The following is a 27,626-nucleotide window of genomic DNA, read 5'->3' on the forward strand; positions in this document are numbered from 1 at the left end:
GAGTTTTACTTGTAATGCTTTTGAGAAGAATTCAAGATCTCATTTCTCTAAATTCTACTTTTGCAAAATGGACTGACATTTTGAAAAACTTTCAGCATCTGCATACTCTTACCATTTGTTCAATTTTATATTTATATACTAGTGGTTCATTGATAGTACAAAAGAGATGGAAGCACTGAACAGACAGAACAAAAAAAAATTCCTTGCAAAGGCTACTAGACCTACACAGAGGTTTATTACCTTCTTTTTTTTATAATACAAAAAATATGGACCAAAAGGAAATGTACTCTGGACACAACCTTTAATTTCCAACTGGTATATAGCTTGGCTTTCAGTAACAGTTTGACATTATTAAAATATTCTTGTCTTGTCTCAGTCATTTATCTCTGGCACCTGTAAAACTTTGTTAAGCCCATAATTTTAGAATCCCAGTACTACAGGGCAGGCACCAGAACATTTCACTTAATCTTTGAAAACTATCCCACCACAACATAAATAAAGCACAGAAAAAAATCCATTTAAAAAAGGAACATACAAATCACAAGTAACAACCAAACATCATCTTGACATAGAAAAGAAAAAAATGTTCTTCTCATTCAAAAGAGAATATAGTTTAGAAGCTTTAAGACTTTTTAACTTCTACTGTGCCTTAAAGGGAAGCCAGACTCCATATTCTTGATTTGCACGTTCAGAACAGCACCTCTGATAAAAAGGGAAGTAACCAAAACAGAAAGTACTCTCTCCTCCAGAGAGAAAATTTGGGAATTGTGGTTTTTAGAGTTTGGAACATAGTACAGACGATGTATGTAGGAAAGTTTAACAAGCATACTTCTTTCTAGTTAGCCTTGTTACCAATACAGTCTCTGAGATTCATCTAGTATGTTTTCTTCAAAAAAGCACCAACTTCTTAAGAAAAATAAGATGATGAGTTAAGAGAATATTAACCTATTGATCTGTCCAAATGTCCAGTATTAACATTATGTATTTTCATGATATTATAGAAAATATAAATTCTAAGTCCTTCCATAAATTAAAGCTGCACTGAAATGGGAAGTTCCACATAAGGAAGGACTACAGAATCGGCCCATGAGGAGATAAAAGCCCCAGACTCAGAGAACTTATTAACTGACCTTGAACATGAAGAATAAAAATTTACTATTAATATGAAAAAGAGCCACTGAAGTTAAAATAGATGATGGGAGAAAGGGTCTTGCCAGATGAGTCAATGTAAAGATAAGGTGCAATAACAGAGAGGTTTTTGGCAGAACAAACAAATGGGCATTTCAAGTGAAGGCTACAGAAGAAGAAGAAAACAGGTGAAATTGGAGATGGAAAGATCATTTGAGGGAGAAAATACAAAAGATCCCAAAGGGATGCAGGTGAATGGCAAATGAATGGTACTCTGTATTTCATGGGATTTTAAATGAACAGAGGAAATCTCTACCCATACATATCCGAGGACAACAGAACAATTTAACTGGGGTGACAGAATACCCTGTTGCTTCTCAAACTGATCTATTTTCCCCAAATGATACAATCAGAATGACAGCTTTCAATTTTTTTTACAGATTTCCTCTTTTCCTGAATTTTGCCTTATAAACCAGTGTGGCATACTTCTCATCTCTTAAGTTGTCTTTGAAAATAATTTTTATGTGGACTACTCATATCCCACTAGTTTATATTTTTGTTGAGGCATACCTAAAATACAAAGTGTATGATAACACGAAGCATGCTTCAATGCCTCTCAACAGGATTGGCTTTTGCTACTGGTCCCATATTCACAGTAATCAAATTCTTTGGAGCAAGGACCTAGGGTGTCCATTTACAAAGAACTGTGAATTCCAAAAATAGTAATATTATGTAATACAGAGATTCTTTTAAGCTTACACAATGTGTAGGTAGTGAATCAGTGGACTCGTTCACAGAAGAGCACAAACTGGACAGTTAAAGAGTCTGCAGCTGAAAAGAGATTGCTTGAAAGAGGATTTTGTAGTGATCTATAAACCCCCACACAAATGCTTAATAGTATCTTCTAGTGCAAGAGACACCTAATTAAACAATTCTCTCAGAATGTCAAATAATCTAACATATTCTTGGCACACCATAGGATATTATACAGAATAAAGCTTACATGATATCTATATAAATAACAAAAAAAGGTTGTTTAACTTTAATAGCAGCTATCAAATATGATGGTCTAACTGCAGTCTCCAAATCAGGTGGCTCCTCTGTATCATCAGCTAATGGAAGTAAAAGGATATGCTCAAAAAGATCACTATTTACTTGGTCATCTTTTAACATTTTTCTTTAAGCAGCTGTTTATGGTCACAATGTTTAAGTGTTTGATATGGGACTAAATGGACTGCAGCTATCTGAATGCAGTCTGGCACTAAATGGACTGCAGCTATCTGAATGCAGTCTGGCCCACCACTGATGTACTGTAACAGCAGCATAAATGTGTCTGGGTGGAACACATGCAGTAACTGTACTGCAGCTGCATGAAGTATCCTCCTATTTCATGCTGAAGCAGGTCACATCTCCCAGCTCTCCTTGCAAGTTTCTGACACTCTTCACATCAGTGCCATGCCATCCCTGCCAGGCTGGGACAGAAAGCCTGGAAGCTGAAGGGTGGCAACCAAGGAAATGGCACATACAATGTGCATGGAGTAAGGTACACTGGGGACCAGCTAAGGGAGCCACAACCCTGCCTAGCTACAGTATCACATTAGTAAACACAAAAGCATTATTGTTATTTCCTCACCCCCATGGAGTCATGTATTGCCCCACTAGTCTGAGCACTGCTGTGGACTACAACTCACACAGCTGAACAGCAGTTGCAACAGCGTGCAAAAAGGAAAACCAGCAAAGGGAAATGTTAAGAGAGAAGGACAATGGAGAAAAGTGAATGTTTTTCAACAATACATGAAAACAGATGGAGAGTTAACGAGCAGAAATAAAGGACTGTTGGCATGGCAGAATCTGGAAATGACAATAAAAATAACTGTATTTCTCCTAATGTCATGAGCCAACATATAAATTTTAAAAGCAAGAAATTTACTAAAAAAAGCTTTTTCATAATTTTTAAGTAACCACAGTGAGTCGTAGTGCAAGGAAAATTATACTTTAAAAAAAAAAAAAAAAAAGGAGAACCCAGACAGACTTATTTGGAAATAAAACATCTTTTCTTATCCCATTTGAATGAAAAATATGAAATAAAGTGGATTATCTACCTGGATGTGTTGTGCAGATATATCAGGGGATGCAAAAAACAGTTGGTTGACACCTGCAGCATCTGGAGTTGCTAGGATAACTTTTCCTGGAGTGGAATCTTGTCTGGCAAGGATCACCTTGCTTGGGGTAGAGCCATCATGATTTGTTAAGATGAACTGCTTGCCTGCTGAGCTCTGATCAAGTGATGTAACAATCTGAATCTTCTGGCCCGTCTGCTGATCTGTGACAATCTAATAATACATTTATCTCAATTGTTATGGTGATTTAACCTTTTGGACCCAATCCGGGCACTTGAAGAAAATGGGATTTTGCCTTTCACATTTGAGAAGCAGGATCATCTTCCCCTCCATCACACAAGAGTGAATTAAACTCAGGCAAAAACCTGGATTTTCACTGTATTTGAAACACATTTCAATCAAGGTGTTTGAAGTAAAACCTGAGTCTGTACTCAATTTTTACAACTGACACATGTTTTTACAACACTACTGAAACTCCTGACAATTCTAACATCCAGAACTCAAGGCATGTCTGTAGTTGAGCCCTAAGACCCATCAGGTTATAAGAAATATTAAATCTTGAATTCACTGCTCTCTACATGAAGTGTCTGCAGCACCTCCAAGGTTTGGTTACTTAACACGGAACTTCTTAAAACCACAAACGTAGATGTCCAAGTGAAACAAGTAAGCAGTAAACAGCAGGAAAAGTAATTATATTGTTGCACCTGTATATACATTTTAGGCTTCATTTTGTGGGGACCTTTTTTTACACATACATTTCTAAATAAATTAGTGAAACAGAATCTCCCTCCCTGCCTTTTTTTCTTTTCTTTTTTTAAGGAAAAAGAACAGATCTACGGGGTGGTTTTCCCCATTTTATCCCTGTTTTCAAGTACAAATACAGCAGAATTTTATTAAATAATCCTCTACCTTCTGCCAACTTGGTCAGAAGATTATAATCCTCAGAGAAAATAATCAGGATTCTATATATATTCCATTATAAATCTCACTTATAGTCACTGCATATCTCCTTAAAAATGTCTATATGGAAAACTGCCTGGTTTATTCCGGAGACTAAGGAGAATTATCCTACAAAGACTGTTTCCTGCAAACTATTTTGAATTACAGATCAATAAAATAGCTCCTATTAACTTGTTTTTTAAACTGTGGACAAACATTTATGTTTATCTACACATGCCTACCATTCATATTACAGATATGAATTTTATTTTTATTACAGATGACATTTATTTAGTTGTCCAATATTTACCATATCTTATTCCCCATAATTGGGGTGCCAATATTAATTGTATTTCCTAGGTGGAGAACTATGGCACAAAGAAACTGAATGAGGCATAATTTCACATGACTTCTTTATCAACTTTGCTATTGCACCTTCATGACAGGTTTATTACTTTCTCTAAATGCCCAATGCCTGTGTATAGTTTGCATTTTAAAAAGATAAGCAGTGATGAGTATCCAATTTCAGCAGTTATAACACAATATTGCCACTTTCAAATATTCATAAATCATGAGTTTCATTACACAAAACAAATGTGTTTCCTTCAGGTGGCCTTGTGCTCTTAACATTTTAACAGATCAAAACTCAAATCTTTTTCTCTACACAATATGATTAAAAGCATATCTAAGAGAAAAGTGCAGGTAAATGATAACATTCTAAATGCTAAAGAACAGAAGTTACCATGGGATTAGGGGTGTAGGCTGAGAAGACAATGCTAAAACATGACAATAATTATCGACATGATAAATTTTCTGTGCAGTTTTTTCATATATCCTTATGTCTGGGACCACATACAGCTACAGTAGACCATTATTTCTTCTTTAAGTTCCTTTCGATTGGTTCTATATACTTGAGAAGGCACTTCCCTTCATTCCTTAATTTAATTTTCTTTGTTCCATTTTCCTTCATTCACGATCTTTATTTCTCTTGTAATTTTTGGCTATTTCCAAAGTAGCTGATATTCCATTCCCCTTCTTTCCAAGCATCTAACATCTTTCCAAGCATTTTATTTGGATTAGGAGAAATCCAATGTATATTATGCTCAACAGGGTGCATAGATGTACAAAAGCCAAACAGAACACTGCGCTGTTTTTTCAATCTCCAGACCTGCTCTTTGAAAGACACTCTTAACTAAAATCTGTCTCCATATCAAATCTTAAAAGCATAACTGAGAGTACCCCAAAAAAGTACATATTCCATCTAGTTTGGTTTATAAAAAGTATACCCAAAAACCAGCATGTCCCAAACACAAACTTGAAATACAGCTGAAACTATTTTTGGAACATATATACTAAGTAATCTTTTTTCCTACTGTAGCCCAGCTGTGTAATTAAAAAAATATATGTACTTGTAGATAAATATGGCAGGAGAGTAGGCGGAAGAACCACTGATACGTCACCCAATTCACTTCATCTTCTATTTAACAAATAGAGTGCCAGTCTTCAAATGGGCTCCTGCAATCCTAGGAGGGTGCCCAGGCAGTTTTCACTACATGATAAAGCAGGTATAGTGCTACATCAATATCCTTACAAAGCTATTCAACCTGCACAAGTGATTTCTGCACCTGACAAGCATCTGACAACTGACAGAGCCATAAGAGATAGCAGTTTAAACGCTTAAGCACGTTCTTGATTGCAGCTGACTCTTATGGCCATACACCTGCAAACCCCCACCTACACTGCAATAGGGACACTGAAAAGTGGAGCAGTTCAGCACAGCACAACAACTTGCAACACCTAAATGTCAAGGTAAGAGAAAAACATTGTCAAAGGGAAGAGGAAAAACATTTATCTTCTGACCACGAATCCACCACGAATCAGTGACAACACATTATCTTTCTTAATAACCTGAAACTCAATATTGCTAAAACAATAATATTATAAAACAGGAATATATCAATTCAGGATTGACTGCATAAAAAATACACTACCCTCATGTATTTCAAATAAGCACCCTGATGATAATGGAAGATATTGTTTTCCTTTATTGCTTTTAAGCCTTGTTGGTTAACAAGTTTTGATTTCCATTTGAACATCATTCAATAAACACCTCGGTATCTGTGTGTTCCTATTTTACAAAAAAGAAAATGTCTAAACACAGACAACTAATACACTTGTTTATAACAGGAGCAATTTAGTGCAGAATGCCTGTTGAGCAAATGTAACATTCAACTTTTCTCCCAGAAGAAATGCTAGCATTCCCTAAGAGTGACTAATGAAACACGTTTTAAAGAATCTTCTACTGAGGATTTTCTATTTCATTGTTTCAGATAATTAGGTGCATTTAATAATAATAAAGGAAAAAATAATGATTGGAAATATAAACTCAAAATTATTAAACGTAGCATTTATGTTGGACATTTCACAGAGATACATTTATTCCTACAAACTACTTTGCTCTTCACATAAATTCTTCTCTGAGCAAAGTTTTTATTACTAAGTTTGATACTAGTGATGTTTGTAGATGTCTCTTGCAGGAAGGATGAGTGTTTTGACTGAGTGTTGTTCCACACAAATCAAGAGACAACAGCCAAAGTGCTTACCATCCTTTTTGAAGACAGAATGTTGTTTAATTGATGAGCACAAATTAATTAATAAAAAGTACAGCTGTACAGGAAGTGAGAAACAGAGCAGAGGCAGCTAAAAGAATGAAGACCTACATGATTGGTAAGACAAACCACAACTAGAGCACAGGTGGGGAGGTAAAAAATCTAAAAAAACCCCATATTGTATGGGGGGTGGTTGTGAAGAGCCCTGGAAGGTTGAAAGCTTGCACATAATGCACCAAAACATGAGAAAAACAGAGGACAATGTTTAGAGTGAAGCTGCTAAAAGAAAAAGCAGCCAAGATTATACTAGCAGCTGGCTCACTTAAATGTGTGCTTTTGTATGAACAACATATATCTGAGAATATTTTTTACATTTATTCTGCAGTTGATATTTTTCTATTCAATGAAAATTAAAAATATAACTGATTTGCACTGACTTCTAATACATAAAACATAAAATTTCATTCCCCAAATGTTCCTAGTCTCCATAAACACATTTCTCTGTTGATTTAAGTACCTACATTGCCAAAAACTTCGCTACCCTCACTTCAGCTGGAGGTTTTTACTTGACCAGGTTATGGATTATAATACCAAGAGATACAACATGGGTTGGGACAACCAAAAATCAGTATTCTTCTCAGACATTAAGTTTCTCTGCATTTTTTCATTACTTCAAAGATACAATGCAGTATTTCCCTCCCCACTTCTGCTCCAAAATGTAGAAATCCTCCAACTTAGTTGAACTACCAATTAGACAAAATATTCAACTTTCAAGGAATAGCTTCACCTGCAAAAAGTATTTTTCTGTTCAGTGATTTAGGATTTTTGTGATGTTAAAATTCTTACAAGGGAAAAAGAGAGGAAAGACTGGAATGCTGTTTTATTCCTATTTATACAGAAAGGGTCTCTGCCATCTGGGGCTGAATATTTACATTAAAGCAAGTAACAAGATGAAAACAAAAAAGAACTGCATGTGCAAACTGGCAGAAGCAAATAGCTCATGTCTGCTTTTAAAATGCATCAGATGAAGCATACCTGTATACGCTGTGATAAAGAGAGGCCTGAATCTGCAGGGACAATCTGTATTCGCTGTGCTGCCCCATCCATTAGTGTCTGTGTACCACCTTCCTGGGAATGTGTAACCTAGAAAGGAGAAACAAATGTCATGGACTGACAACAGATATACTATTTTAATGGAGCCACTACCTTAATGGAGTAAACCTTCAGGTTTCATCAGCTTCCAATTTCTCTGAACAAGGCCATGGAAGGTCTGACACTCTTATTCTATAAAAAATGTGAATGCTTGTAATCTAGTTCAACACTTTAATTTTTCTAATTAGAAAATTCTGATTTAGACCCATTTCAAAGTACCCTCCAATGTGAAATTTACAAATACTTTAAGTGAAGCAACTAATTGTTGACATGTCCGTGTATGGCAACCGACCTGAATATTTACTACTGTTGATGTTCATGAGACACAATACCTACCACCATAGCTGTGCTATGTTTGCAACAAATGTACTTTAATGGCTCACTTGAAGTGACAGAAGGGTTTTTTTAAATGGAAACACAGCAATTGGCAGTTTCAATTCTATTTTTCTGTTAAAGAATTTTATACTGGAGAACTATTAACAAAGGTAGGAAAAACTAATAAATTGTATAAAGTTTGCAAACAGTGTATCTTGTATAAAATATCTGCGTGAATGCTCTCAAACACAATTTATTGAAATATTTTAACAATTATCAGTATTTTAAAAATTCTTCACAGCCTACAGCCAATGGCATAGGGGAGAAGGTATTGTGTTATTCATTACAATATCTGTCAATAAAAATTAAGGACAGCTGCTATTTGTAGAGGCTCGATCAGAAAGGCCAGATTTTTTGCACTATAAAGAGAATTTCTCTTCAGAGTTTACAGACACTTTCAACCTGAAATTTTTGTCTTAAATTCCCAGGTAACTTCAAAACCTTTTTGCTATTCACAAAACTGCCTGCAACATACTACAAATCTCTATTCCCAATATTTCCCAGTATTTACACCATTATACCAATACATCTCTGCACCTCATCGCCCCTCTGCCCCTCCCAATTAATACAGAGAATATATATGTATATTGCAGTCAAGGTACTATTTCATAACAGTTTGTGAGGCTTTTTGTTCCTCCTGGATCAGCTTCCTGATTTTGCAACCATACCATCATCTAAATGCTAGTATCAGCAGACAAAGGCAGGCCAGAACACACAGCTCAAGGCCAGTATGAGAGAGGGATGGGGAGGAGGGTAAGACTTCCCCTTTAGCAGAAATACAAGCTCCCATTAGCCTATGTTGATTTTGAAATTTTGCCCCAAAAGATGCTACTTTTGGTAGCAATCTCATAATTTACTTGCTCCTCTACCCTCAGTGTGGCAGGTAAAACTGGTTGGTCAGTCATTCCATGATCTGGCACCGCACACCGGTGCAGACTGAAAAGCAGCCCAGCAAACAAAGGCTATTCTTAGCACAGATCTTCTTCAATCCAGTCTCCACAATGCTCAGAAGCAGATGCATCAGAGCAAATGAGTGAGGCTAATCTGCTGGGGAGATTACTTAAACTGCCAGCACCACCAAAAGAAATGCTTGTCAAACTACTGCTGAGTCATTTCTGGACACTGCTTTCTAAAAATACCCAATTTTTCTGAGTACAAGTACTTTTAAATAATATCTGCTTCTTTGCTTAAGTAAAGGACAAAGAACTGTTCATCAACCAGCAGCATTTTCAGTTCAAGAGAGGTACTTTCAAGCACTGAAGTTCTGCATCAGCCACTCAAATCGACAGGTGCATGTGGTGATTCAGAAATTATTAAAGTTTTATGTGCATTTACCTTTGCTTTACAAAATAAGCTACATATTATAGAACTGCTTCACATTTGCTCCCTTAAAATGCCATGATCCACATGTACCTTTTAACCCCACAAAATGTCAGCTTGACAGTTTAACTTCTATGCAGAACACAAGATTTTTTATTTCAGTTAATATTGATAAGAGTAACTGCAAAATTTGTTTAAAATTGTTCTTTTTATGTGCGACAGACTGTTTCAACAATGATATAGCTTTCCTCTGTTACAGCAAACTGGCAGGACTGTGGAAATGAACCACCACAGACTTAGTTATTCCAGCCAGAGTTTAAAGAAAGAATGCTCTTGGCAGGTAGCTTTGCTACATGATTCAAGAAATGTATTCTTGATACAGAAATAGGAATTATCTTGCACTGAGCAAAAGATGACTAGCAGATGGCAGAATCTGAGCAACAACAATCACTGCACAATGCTCCATACACACAGGGTTATATTTTGCTTCAATGTTTTGCTTTCATGTAAAAAGCCCTAAATTAAGAAAAGTATGCTTGTGAACACCATTGTAAAACTGTTGTGGTAATTTTGTGATTTAAAATGTTTCATGAACAACAATTAGCATTATTTTAAAAATCAAAATCTACGTACAAAACACTTCTGATCATTATTTCAATGAGACAGAAGCATTTCCATTATCCTCAATAGAGGAAAACGTTTTCCTTTCAGGTCTTCTTCCTTTCAGGTTCTACTCATGTAAATTTTTCTTGTAAATTCAATTAAAACTACTTCAACAAGAGTATTATAAATGTTAGCAAAAATACTGCTGAAGCTCTCTAGACCTTAAACTATGATTTTTCAGTGATTAGGAATGCCACCAAGCAATTACAGCCTGTATGTAGGCAGGAATGTAAGTTATTGCATGGAGGCCCCTGTGAGACTGCTTTCCTTGCTGATTCCACCTTTCAGAGAGCACATTCATGCATGGCATGGACCTGTGACAGCAATTTTGGCTTAAGGAGTCCCAGTTTGCACTGCCCTCAGGGATGCTTTTCAGTCCTTCCAACCACGCGCCTGGTTGGGCCGCACCTCGTACGAAATAAGGACACTGATCACCAACAGGGAGGGAGATGACCTTCCTCCCCTATGCTGTCATTCATTTTTTTTCCTAGTTTTGCCCACAGCATGATGACACACAGAGCTTACATGAGCAAGACTAGCACAGGGTGAGAATAAGTGGCTAAGTGAGGACTGGGGAATGGTTAAAGTGCACTGCTGCCAAATACGGTGTGACCATCTTAGTCAGTAAAACCTTGCTAAAGCACAAATCCTAATCTCCACTGCTGACAAAACAACAGCCATGAAAACTGTACAGCTGTGATTTCACCATGAACAAGAACAGCTACAGCTCTCTGCAGCACTGCACCTTCACTCTGCCTGTTTTCTCCCCTGCCTTCCTTTGGCTATCAGTGTGCTGGCTCTGGTAGTCACTGGAGCCTTCTCAGACCCTACTCTATGCTAACCCAGCAGAAAAGCTTCCACTTGTTTTGGCTGGGTTATTAGCTTGCTCTTGGTGGGGAAATTAATAAGGACAGAAACAGAAAAAGGACCCGGTCTCTCCCATGGTACTGAGATACTAAGTCACCTCAGTGTGTCCTGGAATCACATTATGAAATTGAGAAACAAACCCCAGAGGCAAACACCTTCATCACACCATCCTGAGGGGAAAGTACACTTCAGCTAGCTTTGACTAGCCTTGCACTGTCAAAACCAAACCAATTTCAACAGGAAATACAGCCCCATTTAGACCTCAACAAAGAATTACAGTCCCAAAACAAAACTGCATTAAACACATGTTCTCACCTAACGAAGAGGACAAGTAATAACAAGCAAACATCCCATAAACCACTTATGTCCTTTGAGATTGCCTCAGCAGCACTCAGAACAACTCGTGCTACAAAAATAAAAGCTGTGAAAATTTATTCAGGGTAGAATTAACCATCCCATCCCCCACTCCAACCTTTCAATCTGAAATTAATGCTGAGAGGAAATAAAATTACTTGAGAAGTAAGTCTATGTCTAGACAAGAATCCAAGAGTGGATATTTCAAGCTAAAAAATAACATTAATTATTGAAGATAAATAAATTACTGCCTCTGTCTAATTTTACAGTGGTGTTAATTTTAAATACTCTATGCTATACTGAAATTTTCTAGATAACTATGTATACCCATATCCACACTCCCAAACTATCTGTGCATCCCTGGCAGTTCTCTGGCTGCAGTGCACAGATTCTGCACACAGGTCACACAGAACCAGAACTAGAAATCTGCAGAAACAGGAGCTCAATCTTTCTTTTGACACATAGCAAGCACATATATCTGAAAGTGAAGAACATGGTAAAACTTTACTAGTGAAGCCAAAAATGACAAATGCAGTAATTGCATAGTTGTGTCCTGACTTTTTAAACTAAAAGGGAGTAAAGCAATTACACAACCAGATGGCTCTCTGAAAACTACTACAGGCTCAGACAGCAAGCTGAAAAGCTAGTGCCTTAGTGGAAACCCTGCTAGATTGTTCTTAATTTTTGTGGGGTGCACTTTGGCAAAAAAGGCTTTGCAGTGTAACTTTAAAATGGACATAGTAGGTTCTTCCTCCTTCTGAGGGAAGTGTCCAGAAGCCTTGCCTGTATCAAAAATTTTCTTTCATAATTTGGGCTTTTACATGTCAGTCTGTGCATTTTATTATTCAATTTCTCTTAAATAGGACTCAAAATGTATGTACCTCTCCCATCTGCTGTTCAAAAATTTGATGGGCCAGTTCCTCTACGGTTGCCATGATCTTTAATCACCAGAATTTCCTGTCAAAGAAAGGAAAGAAGATGCTTAACATCTGTAGTTTCAAAAGTAAAAATATTCTGGGGAAAATATAGTTCACATAAGTGCGTTCACGGTTGTATGAAGATGACATCCCTGCAGAATTAAAGTTTGCTTATACTATAAAAACAAATAATTTGCTATTTGAAAACCTTGTATTGTTTTATTTAAATAACTCACACAGAGACTTCCTATTTTTCCTCTTCTGCTTTTCCAACAAGCAACAATAAAATCACTGTGAGAACAGAAGTCTATTACTGACCATGACATCAGCAGGTCCAGGTTTAACATCTTAAAAAACTGGAACACAGGCGGTTTTTGTTAATGTGAATCAAGAGGGGCAAATCTAACTTCTGGACCCATACAGATTTTTTAGTATCAACTGGAGTGCTTGAAGATCAATTTTGTAACTAACAGGCAGCAGTACTTGGGACACAGAAGACAAGTGTTTAAAAAAAAAGATGATGTTTCATTATCAATACTGCAGCCACAGCATGAGCCCAAATCTTCCTAAGAAGAATTTTGTGGGGTTTAACAGACACTGCTACATTAATGCAGTAAAAAGGATTCAGATGCATGCCTTGTTTATTTGTCAAGGCATACATTATGTGTTATATTATTGATATACAAATATTCACCAGGCAGTACTTAAAAGGAACATTCACAGATTATAAAGCACCATATAAACAATTTTACTGACAAAAGCAAATTAAAAACACTACAATACCTACCTCTTGTATGAACAAAGACTACTCTTACACTAATACTGGCTTTTATTCTTTAACTTTTCTGGAACTCCTAGGAATTACCAACTCCTCAATGAAACTTGAAACCTTCCCAATGAGCCATGCAAATAAAAAAATAACTCACTTTTAATTCAAGTTTGACTCAAGCTAACTCTGCTCTTAAAACTGGAAAGAGAAATATTTTTTGACTAGAGCAAGAATTGCAGGCCTTGGAGGCGTGCCCAGTGGTATACTAAAGCCCAAATAATGTGTGAAAGAGGAAATACAGAAATATTTGTGCATTAGACTATTCTTAATCACTCACTAGCATGCTGCATTATTAGTTAAATTAGGACAAAAGATAACAGGCATGCATATAGAGATATGATACTGAAGCTTATGCTGAAAATCATTATCTCCTAGGAAGATCTAGGTATTAGCATCCTTGCAGGAGCACTCTATTAGCCCACTTCTGCATCCAGTGAGCTGCAGCACAATCAGTATTCAAAGAGCACTTGGAATTTTCAAGGCAGACAACGTGGCTTATCAATGTTTTCTTCTTTTAAATAAAATACTAGCAATCAAATATTGTACTGTTAACATACAGAGTGCCAGAAATGAGTGCTACTTCATTACACAGTAACAAAGAAATCACTTTGAGGTATTAATTTGCACCAGCTGGTTAGTTCTCCTAAATCAGATGCAACTGCCCTCATGTCAAGACGTGAGCTAAGTAAAACAGCTTAGCTTGAAGACTCAAAGTTATTTAAACTGGCATGTTTCACCTTGGAGCAGTGAAGGAATACATTTGTATGCAACTACAATGCACCACTGGGAAATTGGCTCTCAAGAGAGGCATAAACCTGGCAGAGAATTTTTGAAACTTATCTAAAACAGACTCATTTGAACTGCACTTGCATGAACACAGGACATCAGGTTCACAAACAAGACTGAACTCCTATGATGAAGAGGAAGGTGGAGAAAAGGTGGAACCTATCCTACCTCTTCATGCTGTCTGGAACAAGCACAAGGTGGTTCAGCTTAGGGATGCAGAACCAGCTGTCACAGCTACACAAATCATGAGTTTGAGGCATGCACACACTGGAAAAGGAATGTACTCACTATTATTGACAATAATTTACATATTACACGGTGTTTTATATTTGCACACTTGCACTTTCAATTTGCATAAACACTACGAAGTAGATTCTTTTGTGTCTTGTTGCTTTATTTAACTCAGCGATCCCTAAAGCAAAGGGCACTGACAAAATCAGTATTTGTAACACCAGTACTCTGTACTAAATATCTAAATTGAAATCACCTCCAATAAACCATGTAACTTTGCTCTGAAGAGCATGTATAACAGTGAAAAAAGATCAGCTTCAATATTTCAAGTATAAACTCTTAGACAACATTTCATGTTGCAGATCCTGTTGCAGATACGGAGAGCTTAACTAGGCATTCCTATCCCATTTTCCATTTTTGGCATATAATTTCATCTCTTCATGTGCTAGCATACACATAATGCCTGAGAAATCAGTTCAAGTAACTGAACTGGCAGAAACTTCTTTCTTACTTGCCAAGTCAAGGAATAATTTCAAAAGCCCTTTGAACAGAATTTACAGCTCACTCCCAGGAAGGAGGTCATGCTCACCCTGACCAAGCTGCAGTCGTCTTGACCCCACTTTTCCAGAAATGCACCAACCATCATCTAGGTAAGCACAATGAAGTTGATTTCTTTTGCAGTCAGATTCATTCTATTGCAGCCAGAAGGGAGAATATGTTGTTATAAGTCAAGAGAGGGAAGAAAAGAAGGAAGACTCAAGGAGGAGGCAAATCTTCATTCCATTGTTACTGGTGGGAAGCAGATAAATCAGTTGAACTGCACCACAAAACTCTCCCATTGCTTTTGGCCCAGTCAGCTGGCTGCCACAGGTCACTCTGGAGTCACACAAGCCCACAGGCACCTGAGCGAGAAGCCAGGTCCTCCCTCTCAGGAGCAGCTGTGTTAAGCTGTTCATCTTGTGCTGGGGACAGGGGAGCAGGACAGGTCAAGGGGAACTATCTACAAGTTCTCAGCTAAAATCTACAGATTTTTACAGCAAACTCAGCCGTAAAAGGTTTTGTAGTTCTTATTTTGCTTACCTAGGGTATCTGTGTTAGACTTCCCATCAGGTATGCTTAATCACTCTTTAGACATCCCTGCAAGGAATTAAGCAGAAAAAAAATTGCTTCAGCTGTTTTTCTTCTATTATGTAAATTTTAAAATTTAGCACATTTTTCATATTTTTAAAAGCTTATTTTCCTGAGTTACTCCAGCCAATATTCTCAGAGGCTGAATTGTTTCACATGAAATAATCAATACATTCTTAATTCAAAGCTACCTGAAATTGAGAAATGTTCCATAAACACCTCATAACCTCCATTTCCCAGCAAAGAAAATTACTTGAGGGATGAAGGAAAGGCCATGGATGTTGCTTACCCAGAGCTTAGCAAGGCTGAGACCTGACACCATCTGCCCCAGCATTCTCCTGGACAAACTGGCAGCTCATGGCTTGACCAGGGTTCCCTGGGTAGAAATCTGGCTGCCTGGCTGGGCCCAGAGTGGTGGTAAATGGAGCTACATCCAGCTGGTGGTCAATCACCAGAGGTGCTCCCCAGGGCTCAGAACTGGGATCAGCCCTCTCCAGCACCTTTCCCAATGATCCACATGAGGGGATCAAGGGCACCCTCACTAAGTTGGCAGATGACACAGCTGGGCAGGAGTGCTGACCTGCTGGAAGGTAGGAAGGCTCTGCAGAGGGATCTGGACAGGCTGGATCAAGGGGCTGAGGCCTGGGGATGCTGATCAATAGCAGCTGAACATGAGCCAGCACGTGCCCAGGTGGCCAGGAAGGCCAAGGGCATCCTGGCCTGGATCAGCAGGGCTGTGGCCAGCGTGACCAGGACAGTGTCCCTCTGTACTCAGCACTGGTGAGGCCACACTTCACATGTCATGTCCAGTTCTGGGCCCCTCACTGCAGGAAAGCCTCTGAGGTGCTGGAGGCAGTCCAGAGGACAATGGAGCTGGAGCATGACTTGGCTGTTCAGCCTGGAGAAAAGGAGGCACAGCAGAAACTTACTGCTCTCTACAAGCACCTGAAAGGAGTGAAGTTGTACCAGGGGAGGTTTAGATTAGATACCAGGAAAAATTTCTTCACTGAAAGAGTAGTCAGGCATTGGCACAGACTGCCCAGTTGGAATTGCTGTCCCTGGAAGTGTACAGGACCAGGCCCAGTGACAATCACAGGGATGCTGGGTTAACAGCTGAATTCAATTTCTTTTCAACCTTAATTATTCTAAGTATCATCAGTCTGAGTTTTGATCTTCAATAACCAGAAGTGATCTTCAAGGTGTTCTCATCTAATGTGAATCTTCTTGCTTTCAGAAATGCTTTTTCCCATGCTTGTCAAAACCATGCCATACACATTCAAAGGACACACCAGCCCATATATGAGAAATGTTTATTGCTAGTATAGGAAAGAAGTAGATGGAGTCAATTAATTGCCAGGTTTTTCCTTAGAATAGTCTCTTCTCCTTTCAAAATGAATGAGACAAACCATGATAAACCAAATTTTATTCAGATATTTAAGACTGATAATCACATTTTTACTTCCTTTCTAAAGTTATCTAGAACACTGAAAGGAGGAAACCTGGAATTCTACAAGACCAGAGACCACAACATAAAAAAGCTGCACATAGTTTTTGGATCCGCTTTATAATGTCCAACAGTTAAAAGAACTGTAATATTAGTTGTATTATGACTAGAAGAGAGAAAGGAGAGCCAAGGCTCCTGCCAACACACAAGCATTATGTTGTTTACAAACACTGCCCAAATAATTTTTGCCTTATTTATATTTCACTTTGAATACTCCTGCAAAAATTATTTCAACCAGCAAGCCTACAGCTGCCTATAACAAGTAGTACTCAATTGGTCTACTGGTTTCCCTTTTTCACATCAGACCAAGATCCTTGCCTTTACTTTTACCACAAAATTTCTGAAAAATGAAGTGGTAAGAAGTTCTTTGTCCCACAGCCATTTAGCTACTGACACTGTCACAGCTTAAGCTCTTACTTCCTTCTTTGACTTTCTACCACTATAATCTGACACACTGTAAAACTACAGAACAAACATAACCTTTCTAAAATTTTCCTTTAAAAAGATGTGTTGCTGACAACTATGTCAAATGTCAATATGATTAAACCACTGCCTCTGCAAATGTACAATACATCCTAGTTTGGCAGCCTTGTATTCCCCTAGTCCAAGATGATCCCTTTGTTTATTTTCTTATTTCTGGGAACAGGGAAGAATCCTCTTCTCAGAAGATACACAGCACAGAAACATTTTGCTTCTGTTGCTCTAGGTAGAGAGTAACACAAATATCAGCATTGTACTTAGACTGATTAGACCTGCTCTACAAGGATGATCACTGCACTTGTTCTCAAATTTATTCCTTGACTGCTTGACACCATTACTTGTCACGTAATTAAATAAAAAATGAAGCTGTTTCAAAAACATTTGAAAAAAATAATAAGCAGAATTATACATCCATCTCTTTTCCTTACAAAAGCTCAATCCCCCCATCCACCAGAAGCACCATCTAAAAGCAGGCACTTTGACAGAAGGCAGGCATTAGACTTCCTCTTAAATGCTTTAAAATGCATTTATTGCTTTTCTGTTCAATCTTCAGACTCAAAATGCTACCAAAACATTTTTGTGTGTAAGTTACATACTGTTAGTTTATTTCCCTAGTGAATGAGTTAGTGAGCCTTCTTGACAAGACTCAGAATTATTTTTAAATGCATCACTGTCACCAGTTAGTACAAACAGGGTGGTGGTGAATCTGGCATCATCAAGTCCAGTGGTGTTCCACTGTTATGTAAGCACCCTGTAGGCCACCACAGCAGTGGAAAACTGTAATTAGCTTGCACCAATTAAACCCCTCATCTCTACTTCCTCCTCAGCTTTTATGTGCTGAGGAAGGAACAATTATCAATGTTTTAGTCAAAATAATTTATGAAATACTTACTTTTTAAAGTATTTCAGGCTTACTTCAACTGAACCAGGTCAGGAAACATTCATTCCCATGAGAGCAGACAGCAATTTTGAGGGTTGGTAGTCAGAAGCACTAACCTCTCCACTAGTACAGTTAAGTTATACCCAGAAGACCATTTAACTTAACCTTCTCCAGGGACAAAAGTTACACAACTTTAATTGTCTTAGTAGGAGGTTCCTATTAATAGCATTTTTAGATATCATACCTGTGTAGACTAAGGACTTTAAAAGTAGTACCAGGAAGAGTATTTCTTTAAGCTTTGATGCTCAATTTGACATAAAAGACAACATCTCTCATTTTATTATATTACACTGTTGGTATAGCTGGCCCACTATCAAGTGCCTTGATTCTAATGTAATGTCCTTTAAATGAGTAAGAACAAACCACAACAGCATGAAAACATAACATGAGAAAATTCTGTCCATTCCAAAGATCTTCAGTTTACTTTGGAAAAAGTACTGCATACCCCTGACCAGTTTTACTGCCACAAAAACAACGTTTGTAAAACTTTAGTAGTTTAGTGGCACTGTTAAACCAGTTTGACTCTAGGTATGGAGTGAATAATGATTCTTCTAATTACTAAGTATGTATTGTGTCTTAATACAGGGGTCTTTCCTAGATGAAATCAACCTGTTAAACTAATGAAGATACACAAGTATGTTCTAGATACTTTATAGGTACAAGTACATTAATTAGTTATGACTGCAGAAGTTACTGTGAACTTCACTTTTTGTTTTTATCAGTGTGCTGGTTTTGGCTGGGGGAAAGTTAACTTTCTTTGCAGTAGCTGGTATGGGGCTGTGTTTTGGATTTGTCATGAACACAGGGCTGAGAACAAGAGATGTTTTTGTTATTTCTTACAGCACTCACATACAGCCAAGACCTTTTCTGCTTTTTGTGCTGCCACACTGGTGAGGAAGTTGGAGGTACGTGGGAGATGGGTGGCAGATACAACAGGACAGGTGACCAAAGGTATATTCTGACCATATGACATGCTCAGCATATAAAAATGGAAAGAGGAAGAAGGAGATGGAGCGCTGGCATGCGTCTCCCCAAGCAGGCATTGCACGTGATAGGGCCCCCCCTGCCATCACATCGGATATTCAGCCAGCAGCCTGCCCTGGACATGGCTGAACACCTGCCTGTCAGCTGGATACAGTGAACTATTCCTTGTTTCACCTTGCCTGTCTGTGTGGCTTCTGCTTTCCCTATTGAACTCCCCTTATCTCAACCCATGAGTTTTCCAGCTTTTACCCTTCCATTTCTCTCCCCAGTCCCACTGGTGGGTGAGCGAGCAAGTGCCGGCCTGGGGTTAAACCATGGCACACAGTAAATACAGGAAGGTCAACACAACTTTTTAGGAAAGCTCAAAAAGTGAATATAACAGAAAACCAACTGCAAAAGAAGTGGAAACAATCTCCTGTAGAAATACTGCTTCAATACTGAATGATTTCAATATACCTCAAAGTCAACTAAGGATTTTAGCTCAGGTCATGACACTGGGCTTACAGGTACTCTGTACCTTAAAATGGAAACTAGTCCTCACTTCCATTAGCAAACTAATCATACACTAATTAAGAATTCAGCATAGCCTGTGCCAAACTTGTTTAATAAACCCCTACACATGGAATAGAATGCACTTAACACTCCCTCTATGATTAAATGTGCCCGAGTTAGTGCTTAAATAAGTTAAAGACCCCCCTCAAGATTTCTTTATATGTTAGAGCAGTATTCTGCAATGCTTTACAGACAGTGAATTAAACCAAGGAATTCAAACGCATTTGTGGGACAAATGATGGATGCCACTGTTCAGTGCTTCATATAGGAAAAGCTCAATGAAGACAGCAAGCTAAATGAGCTATTCTTGGATTATTGTTCTATAAACCACACTGTTCAAGAGGGTACGAGAATTGGCAGATTTAAAGGAGTAAGATTCTCTTTATTAATGAACTGAGGAATATTATGTGACCCTTGACACCCAGTTAGATACTGTTTTTTAAATTCACGAGACCAAGATTTAGACAGTGCATATATAAGGGTAAGTAACAACACAAAACTGAAGCAGCTGGACCTGAAGGCAAACAAGGGAAAATGAGACACTTGCAAAAGCATAAGGGAGTAATTAAAAAGCACAAAGCAATACAAAAAGAGATGCATTTGTAGGCATGCCTGTGCAAATAATTTAAAATCAGTGCTCTCACTATCTTTTTTTTGTAAGCAAGTACTACACTGGGAGGAAACATGAGAAAACAATCACTAGGATAAATTTTCAGTTGACTAACAAATAACTTTTACAGTTTGGGCCACCAAAGGGATAGCCCCACTTTTAGGCCTTGGCTTCTGCTTCTTTTGTCATGGCATCTCTAGAACCTGCCCCATCAGCCACAGCCGAGCTGACTTAGCTCACTAGTCCCACAACCAACTGGGAAAAGGAGGAGGAAAGGCAAGTGGAGTCTACTCCCAGGAGCACTGGCTACATGCCCGAGCTAGGTAAGGACACAGCCACTTAGTCAGGTAACCTGCCCTGTGTACTGTCAGCTATAGCCTGCATCTCTACCTGAAGCCTGCAAAAGGAAAAATTATAAAAAAATCCCAAACTGATTCCCTGCACCAGAGCTGAAGCTGCACCATGAACCAGGACCGGGAAGCTCATGTGACCTAAGGCTTCCCCATTCACTGGATTAGGTTCAGCCAGGTCCATTCCAGCTGCCACAGCAAGATCACCCTAACACATCACAGCAAGGGCAAACCCTTCTTTCCAAACTTGGAGGCAATACCTTCTCTATGGTACAATTACAGTATTTCATGGGAGGTAGCCCCACTGCTGGCTTTGTTCCACTCTGCATTTGCCTTCATGGTTGTATAGCTGTAAATTCATCTTCTGACTTTATTCACCCTGCACCTAACAACACACAACACAGGAAAAGCAAGTAGGACCAGAATCAAGATCAGTTCTTTTTGGTAAAAAGCCCACAATGTTACACCAGCTTATCTATAATGCCAAATTGCCCTTTCAGGCGTTATGCAAGATGACCATTTGGAATATTCTCTGAACTACAACCACAGATGAGGCAGTTGATAGATACATGAAGATACTCTAGAGAAATCAGCAAGCCTCTTCAGCTTCCTTCAGATTAAAAGGAAAAACAAAACAAAAAACCCAAACAAAGAAGCAAAACCCTCATACAACAAAAGTGAGTTTCTCACACATCCTTCCAGTAAATCACTGTTGACACTGACCCATGTAAAATGTTCTGGGGGATGAACTGATCAAGAGCAGCCCTGCCAAGGACTTGAGGATTCTCTTGGATGAGAGGCTGGACACAACAATGTGGACTGGCAGCCCAGAAGAGCAAACATGTCCTGGGGCTGCATCCAAAACTACATGGCCAGCAAGCTGTGGGAGGGGATTCTGCCCCTCTGCTCCTGTGAGACCCCACCTGCAGGGCTGCATCAGCTCTGGGCTCCCAGCAAAGGAAGGACATGGAGCTGCTGGAGGGAGCCCAGAGGAGCTCCCAGGATGATGAGAGGGATGGCACACCTCAGGCTGAGAGAGCTGAGATCGTTCAGCCTGGAGAAGAGAAGGCTTAGGGTGACCCAGCAGCAGCCTTCCATACCTGAAGGGAGCCTACAAGAAAAATGAAGAGGGACTTCTTACAAGGGTATGTAGTGACAGGCCAAGGGGGAATAGCCTCAGATTGAAAGAGAGCAGGTTAGATTAGACATTAAGAAATTCTTTACTGCAAGGGTAGTGAGGGACTGGAACAGGTTGGCCAGAGAAGGTGGAATGCCCCATCCCTGGGAACATTAAAGGCCAGGCTTGATGGGGCTCTGAGCAAACCAATATAGTGCATGGCATCCCTGCCCATGGCAGGGTGGTTGGAACAAAATGATCTTGATGTTCCCTTCCAACCCAAGTCACTTTGTGATTCCCCATTTTTTTTCCTTTGTTATCAACTACACAGGATTAGATTTTGTTAAGTGGGTGTGGGTGTGTTTTTCAATTCCTATAAACATATGAAAGGCACTCAAAAAAAAAAAATCTTAATATTAAGTCCAATTAAGAATCATGTTGACACACTGTCCTGCTAAGACTTGAAAGGAAACACATTACCACACTAAATAGGGTAGTTCTCACACCACAAAGTTACTGCTAAATTACAAACAGCAACCTCAACTTATTTGGAATGAAATAACCGTTTATGAGGACTCATATGACAATAGCAGAGGATTTGGCATTAGTTTTGTAGTGGTTTATATTTTTCAAGTTTCCACTTTAACTTCTGACAAAGGCATTCAAATACTGAGCTGAGTCCAGCCTGGCTTGCTGCCAAGTTGGACAAAAGTAATTTAAATTACATAAATGTAAACAGCCTTTTAGAGAAGGCCTGGCAAAGTCAACAAAATTAATCTAAATATTGATACAGAAAGGCAGTTCTTAGACCATGATCTTCAGGAAGGAATGTGTTTCCTTACAAAATCTGCAGCCCTGCATCATCACATACACGAGACTCAGCACAAGCCATCTTCCAGTCTCAGAGAACTGGAATTTTAAAAAGCTTGGTTTTACAAAAAATAAATCTTTTGCTGATTTAAGATTTTGCCAAGTAATGCAGTGATGTCTGGAATTAAAAGCTGATGACTGAAGGTTAAAAATATGGACAGGTCTGCATACACAAGAGTAAGAATTTAATTAACTGTACCTTTACAGTTTTATCCATAAAATTCTACTGATAGAATTCTGTTTTGCAGCACGTTACTTTATCCCAGTAATGTACAGGCACAAGATCAAAATGCAAAAAGCAGCTTGAAGCACCACTGAGGAGGGGAAAAAAAAAAACAACTTTGCCAGAAAGTAAGGCAGGTACAGGCTAGTTTCCCCTGATGGTCACTGCGGGTTGCACACTGCAGCCTGTGTGTGACAAGAAGCAGAGCTGTGCCAGCCAGAGCCTGTGGGTAACCCTGCCCAGCAGATTACTGCTGCTTCACAGGGCATGGTAAACCCACCACAGGCTCCCTGATCCCCACCAGCCAAAACAACTCAGGTTAGAAAAGGTTACTATTAAAAGTGCTTAAGACAGGACAGCTGCTGAAGCAGGACAGACACACAGACCCGGTACCAGCTGCAGCACCTGCCAGCTGAGAGCCACACTTCGTCCACAGCCACAACAAACATGGACAAGGTAAGATGTGACACTGTTCTGGTCCTTACATACAGCTGAATTCCTTATTTAAGCTTGAGGTACTGCTTTTTGTCAGGTTTTTTTGACTCAAGCATTAGACACAAATTACTTTCTTCATGGAGACTGCTTTGCTTCACCTCAAGGAAACTCCCCAGCAAATTCACTGGCTGCACAAACTTAAATTACATAATATAATAAGCATACAATAAATTAAAGCAAAAATTGAGTATAAGCATAGGGAACAAATTAATCTTACTACTGTAAATATGAGATTTCACATTATGGAGCAAAGCCACTTCTACTGGACTACCACATTAGCTATAAGCATTCTGTAGCTGTATTTCACAGGTGAGCATGCCACCATATCAGTGGGGTTTTGTTTGGTTTTGGTTCCCTGCACACCTGTCTGCTCCCCCGACCTTTAATAACAATACAGTCATGAAATAATGCTGAAAGGTACTTCTGGAGGTCATCCAGTTCAACCCCTTTTTCCCCAAAACAATGTCAGCTTCAGAGTTACAGATGTTGCTTAGAGCTTTCTCTTCACAGGCTAAGAACCTTAAACTGAAAAATTAAGGCAGGCTTTAAAAAAAAGCACCAAAACCATGAAAACCCCAAACAAAAAAACCCTCCTATCCCACAATCTAACCTGAGATGTAACTGTTCTTAAAGACATCAGAACTCCTATGAAACTTGTTCCATTCAAGAGAATGTTTCACAAGAAAATACAAGCAGCTAGAAAACCAGTTATATTAATAATTAAGAAGAAGAGTTAAAGCTAGTTAATTTATGTACTGTGAGCTTCTTTCTGTAATAAGCATCTTGATTTGCTGCAGAATGCAGCAGACTTTGCAAGTGGTGTCCAACCATTCAGTGCAGTGCACAGGAAGCGCAGAAGCAGCTGAGGACTGCACACCCCTGTGGGTGACCTCAGTTACCTTCCCTGTATTATCACACACGTGCACACATACAGCTGACCACCATCACATGAAAATACTTAGCCCTGTGATAAGAGAGCTTCAGCAATATCTCTGGAGAAAGAGCTACAGAGAGAAGCAGGCAAACATTTCACAGACCTTAAGACTTCACTCAAACAACTTTACTGTACAAGAAAAGTTGTACACCAAGGAGCAAGCCATGGGCTAAATGCTCTGTTGGACATCTCATGTCACAGTGGCCAACCACGGACTAAAGGGGGTGCGGAAAATATTCATGGAATTATTTTCAGAAAAATAACTTACAGAAAAAGCCATACAGAATTAGAATCACCAGATTAACAGTCTGAACTGGCACTGAATTTTGACGTTTTCCCACTGATCAGATACTTCTACTTATACAATGCTGATTCCAAAACCAGGAAGCTGTCATATAGAAAACCACTTGAATTTTTTCCATCTTATTTTTCCATGACAAATGTGGATGCAGCTTTTCGTGCTACACCACTTTCCCAAGTCCACTCTGCTGACAGTAGTAGTTTCATATGAGAGATTTCACATAAGAATAAATGCCTAGCTTGGTTTTTCAAGAATCACGTACACACACTCGTCTTTCAGTGAAACCACTATTTTTTTTCCCCTCTTCTCTTGCGTAAGTTCACCTGCACAAGACACGGCATCTCCTTTATTCCCTCCACAGCATCCTGGGGAGTGCGGCCGTGCTTCTTACACTTAAAGCAATACATGGCAACAAAGAAAAAAATAAAAACTCCACAAAGCCTGCAGCTTCGAAGAAATACTCTACCCAGCGATAAGTAGGAACAGAGACAGGGCCATCTAACCCAGTAAAAATAATACCGGCTGTTACTCAGGACATACTGCCCTAACCCAAACAAACCCAGAGAGCCGCCAGGGATACACCAGAGGGCGAACCGGCGGGTGATGCCGTCGGCAGGCGGAGTGCCTGGGGGCTTCGGGGAAGCTCAGGGTCACCCCGCGGGAATGCTGAGGCGCAGGGCTCGGGAGAGGGAAAGAGAGAGGCATCGAGGCCAGGCTATAGCGCAACGCCGGGCCCTCCGTCCACAGCCCTCCCCGCCGGCCCGGCTCGCAGCCCAGCCCTCGCATCTCCCCTGCCCGCCCGTTCACGGAGCCAGCGCCGTGCCCGCCCCCGCCGCACAAAATGGCTGCGCGGGCCGGGGCCCAGCATCAGGGGGCATCGCCCATCGCCGCCTCCCCCCCGCTCCTGTGCCCGGCTCCCGCGGGAAGCGGCGGGCGGCGCCGCCCGGATGCGGGGCGGCGGGACACGCAAGCGGTTCCTGTAGGTGAAAGGTCGGGGGGCGCGGGGCCGCCCGGGGCCGGGCCGGGCCCCGGGGCGGGGCGGGCGCGCTCGGCTGCACGTTCCGCAGCGGTGGCGGCCGGGAGCCGCGCGGGCCCGCACCGTTACAGCGCGGCCGGCCCCGCTCCCCGTGCTCCCGCCGCCGGGCCGCGCCCGCTGCGGGGGGCGCCTCTCGGCCGCCGGCGGTCTCCCTCTCACCTGGCGGGCCCGGTGGCCGGTCCGGCGGGTCGCTTTGGCTGCGGCGCGGCTCCGGCTCCCGGGGGTCAGAGTTCGCGACCCCGCCTCCGCCGCCGCTCGACCCCGCCCCGCCGCGGGCTCTGCGCCTGCGCCCGGGCGCGCGGCGGTGAGGGCGGGGCCGCGGGCAGCGGCCGCTAACGGGACCGGGCCGGGCCTGGGCGCTGCGCCCGCGGGCCCGCAGCACTACGGGCAGGCCCTGGGAGCACACGGACATCGCGGTGCCAACAGAGCTTTAGGATCGCCCCAGCCGTCCAGCCAGCACTGCTGCCACTGTAACACTTAAACCACACCAGCCGCCGCCAGATCCTGGCGCCGCTTAAAACACCTCCAGGCATGGTGACTCCGGGGCAGCCTGTTCCAGTGCCCGATCATCCTAACGGAAAAAAGATCTTTTTTCTCATCTGGAAATCTCTGCTGGGACCGCTTAAAGGCACTTCTTTAGATCTCTCACTGCAGGCACGCTAGAAGGGATCAGTCCCTCACCTCACTATAGCCTTCTTACAGGTAGTTGTGAGAGAGCCATGAGGGCTCCCCTCAGCCTCCTCTTCTTGAGACTAAACAAACCCAGCTCCCTCAAGCCTTCTTCATGAAGCATGTTTTCAAGACCCTTCACAAACATTATTGACCACCTCTGGGTGCTCCTTTATAGAGTCCAGGGTCCAAAACTGAAGACACTTCTTGAGTTCTGCCCATCAAGTGGAGAGCACAAGTCTCCACAGCCCCACTGCTGCTCCCTGCAGAGAAATGGGACCAAGCAGCGTTGAACATCACAGGTGCATCACAGCATTTGGGATTAGGGGAGCTTGGTGGGCTCTCCTGGCCGAGGCAGAGCCATAGGCAATGCTGGCAGATTGGGTTTGAAATGTGCAGCACGATGGAGGCACACACAGTGCCTTGCACAGTCACTGTAGCGGTTCAGCCAGCTGAGTCTGAAAGAGCTGAGCTCTGCCTGCGTGGCAGAAGCAAGTTCCATCCTTACATGTCAGCAGTGCCCTGCACAGCTCTTGGGAAGGCAATGGCCTGGCTGCCAATGAGTGCCTGCTCCTGCTGGGGCAGTGCCACAGGAACAGCTTGCTGCTGCTCTGGCTTGGTCTCAAAATCTGGACCAAAGTTGAGATAGCTACTTATTTAGTTTATGCTAATTATTTTTAATGACCTTGATTTTAAGTAAGAGAGTTTTATACTTAAAATACAGCCTTTCCCTTCTTACTCTTTCATCTGTTCAATGAAGATGGCCAAGCTGCGGTCAGAGATCTGCAGCAACTTCAAGATCATTAGGTCACCGGGGCTGTATGTTCAATTTCATGAGCTGAAAATCATTTAGACCATTTAATACAATTTCTACTGAATCAAATGACATAAGCATCAACATCTGAGCAGCAGTGACAGGAAAAAAAAACCCAAAGAATACAAGTAAATTTATGTGTTAACCTCAATAAAATTATGCACACTCTTATCTTGTCAATTCCTTTACTCTTTTCTTCCTGCTCCCAGTCCCTGGATACAAGCTGCACTTGTATCTATCAGCCCTAGCCTGAGATCACTAGTTCAGGAGTATTTGCAAGCGTAGTCATTTTGCTTTTTGATCAAAGACTTTCCCAAACACCAAATGCA

At 40.6% G+C, this 27,626-nt stretch overlaps 1 protein-coding gene across 8 annotated transcripts in view; it reads right to left on the minus strand.

Moving 5' to 3' along the window:
* The window catches only part of NR2C1 (nuclear receptor subfamily 2 group C member 1), a 47,074-nt gene extending 21,009 nt beyond the window's left edge, over nucleotides 1-26,065 (minus strand). The window contains exons 1-5 of one of the 8 annotated variants that reach the window (XM_059472467.1): nucleotides 25,974-26,035; nucleotides 15,371-15,427; nucleotides 12,409-12,484; nucleotides 7,832-7,939; nucleotides 3,231-3,461 (exon numbers count right to left, since the gene is read on the minus strand). In XM_059472467.1, the coding sequence (XP_059328450.1) occupies nucleotides 3,231-3,461; nucleotides 7,832-7,939; nucleotides 12,409-12,462 (393 nt within the window). In that variant the 5' untranslated portion in view covers nucleotides 12,463-12,484; nucleotides 15,371-15,427; nucleotides 25,974-26,035. Of the gene's footprint in view, nucleotides 1-3,230; nucleotides 3,462-7,831; nucleotides 7,940-12,408; nucleotides 12,485-14,227; nucleotides 14,327-14,879; nucleotides 14,981-15,370; nucleotides 15,428-25,101; nucleotides 25,313-25,973 lie in introns of those variants that run through there. The other 7 variants (XM_059472469.1, XM_059472473.1, XM_059472470.1 and 4 more) reach the window with 7 other exon arrangements.
* Nucleotides 26,066-27,626: the final 1,561 nt, after the last annotated feature.

This window comes from Ammospiza nelsoni, chromosome 5 (genome assembly GCF_027579445.1).
Source record: "Ammospiza nelsoni isolate bAmmNel1 chromosome 5, bAmmNel1.pri, whole genome shotgun sequence".
Taxonomy (NCBI): Eukaryota; Metazoa; Chordata; class Aves; order Passeriformes; family Passerellidae; genus Ammospiza; species Ammospiza nelsoni.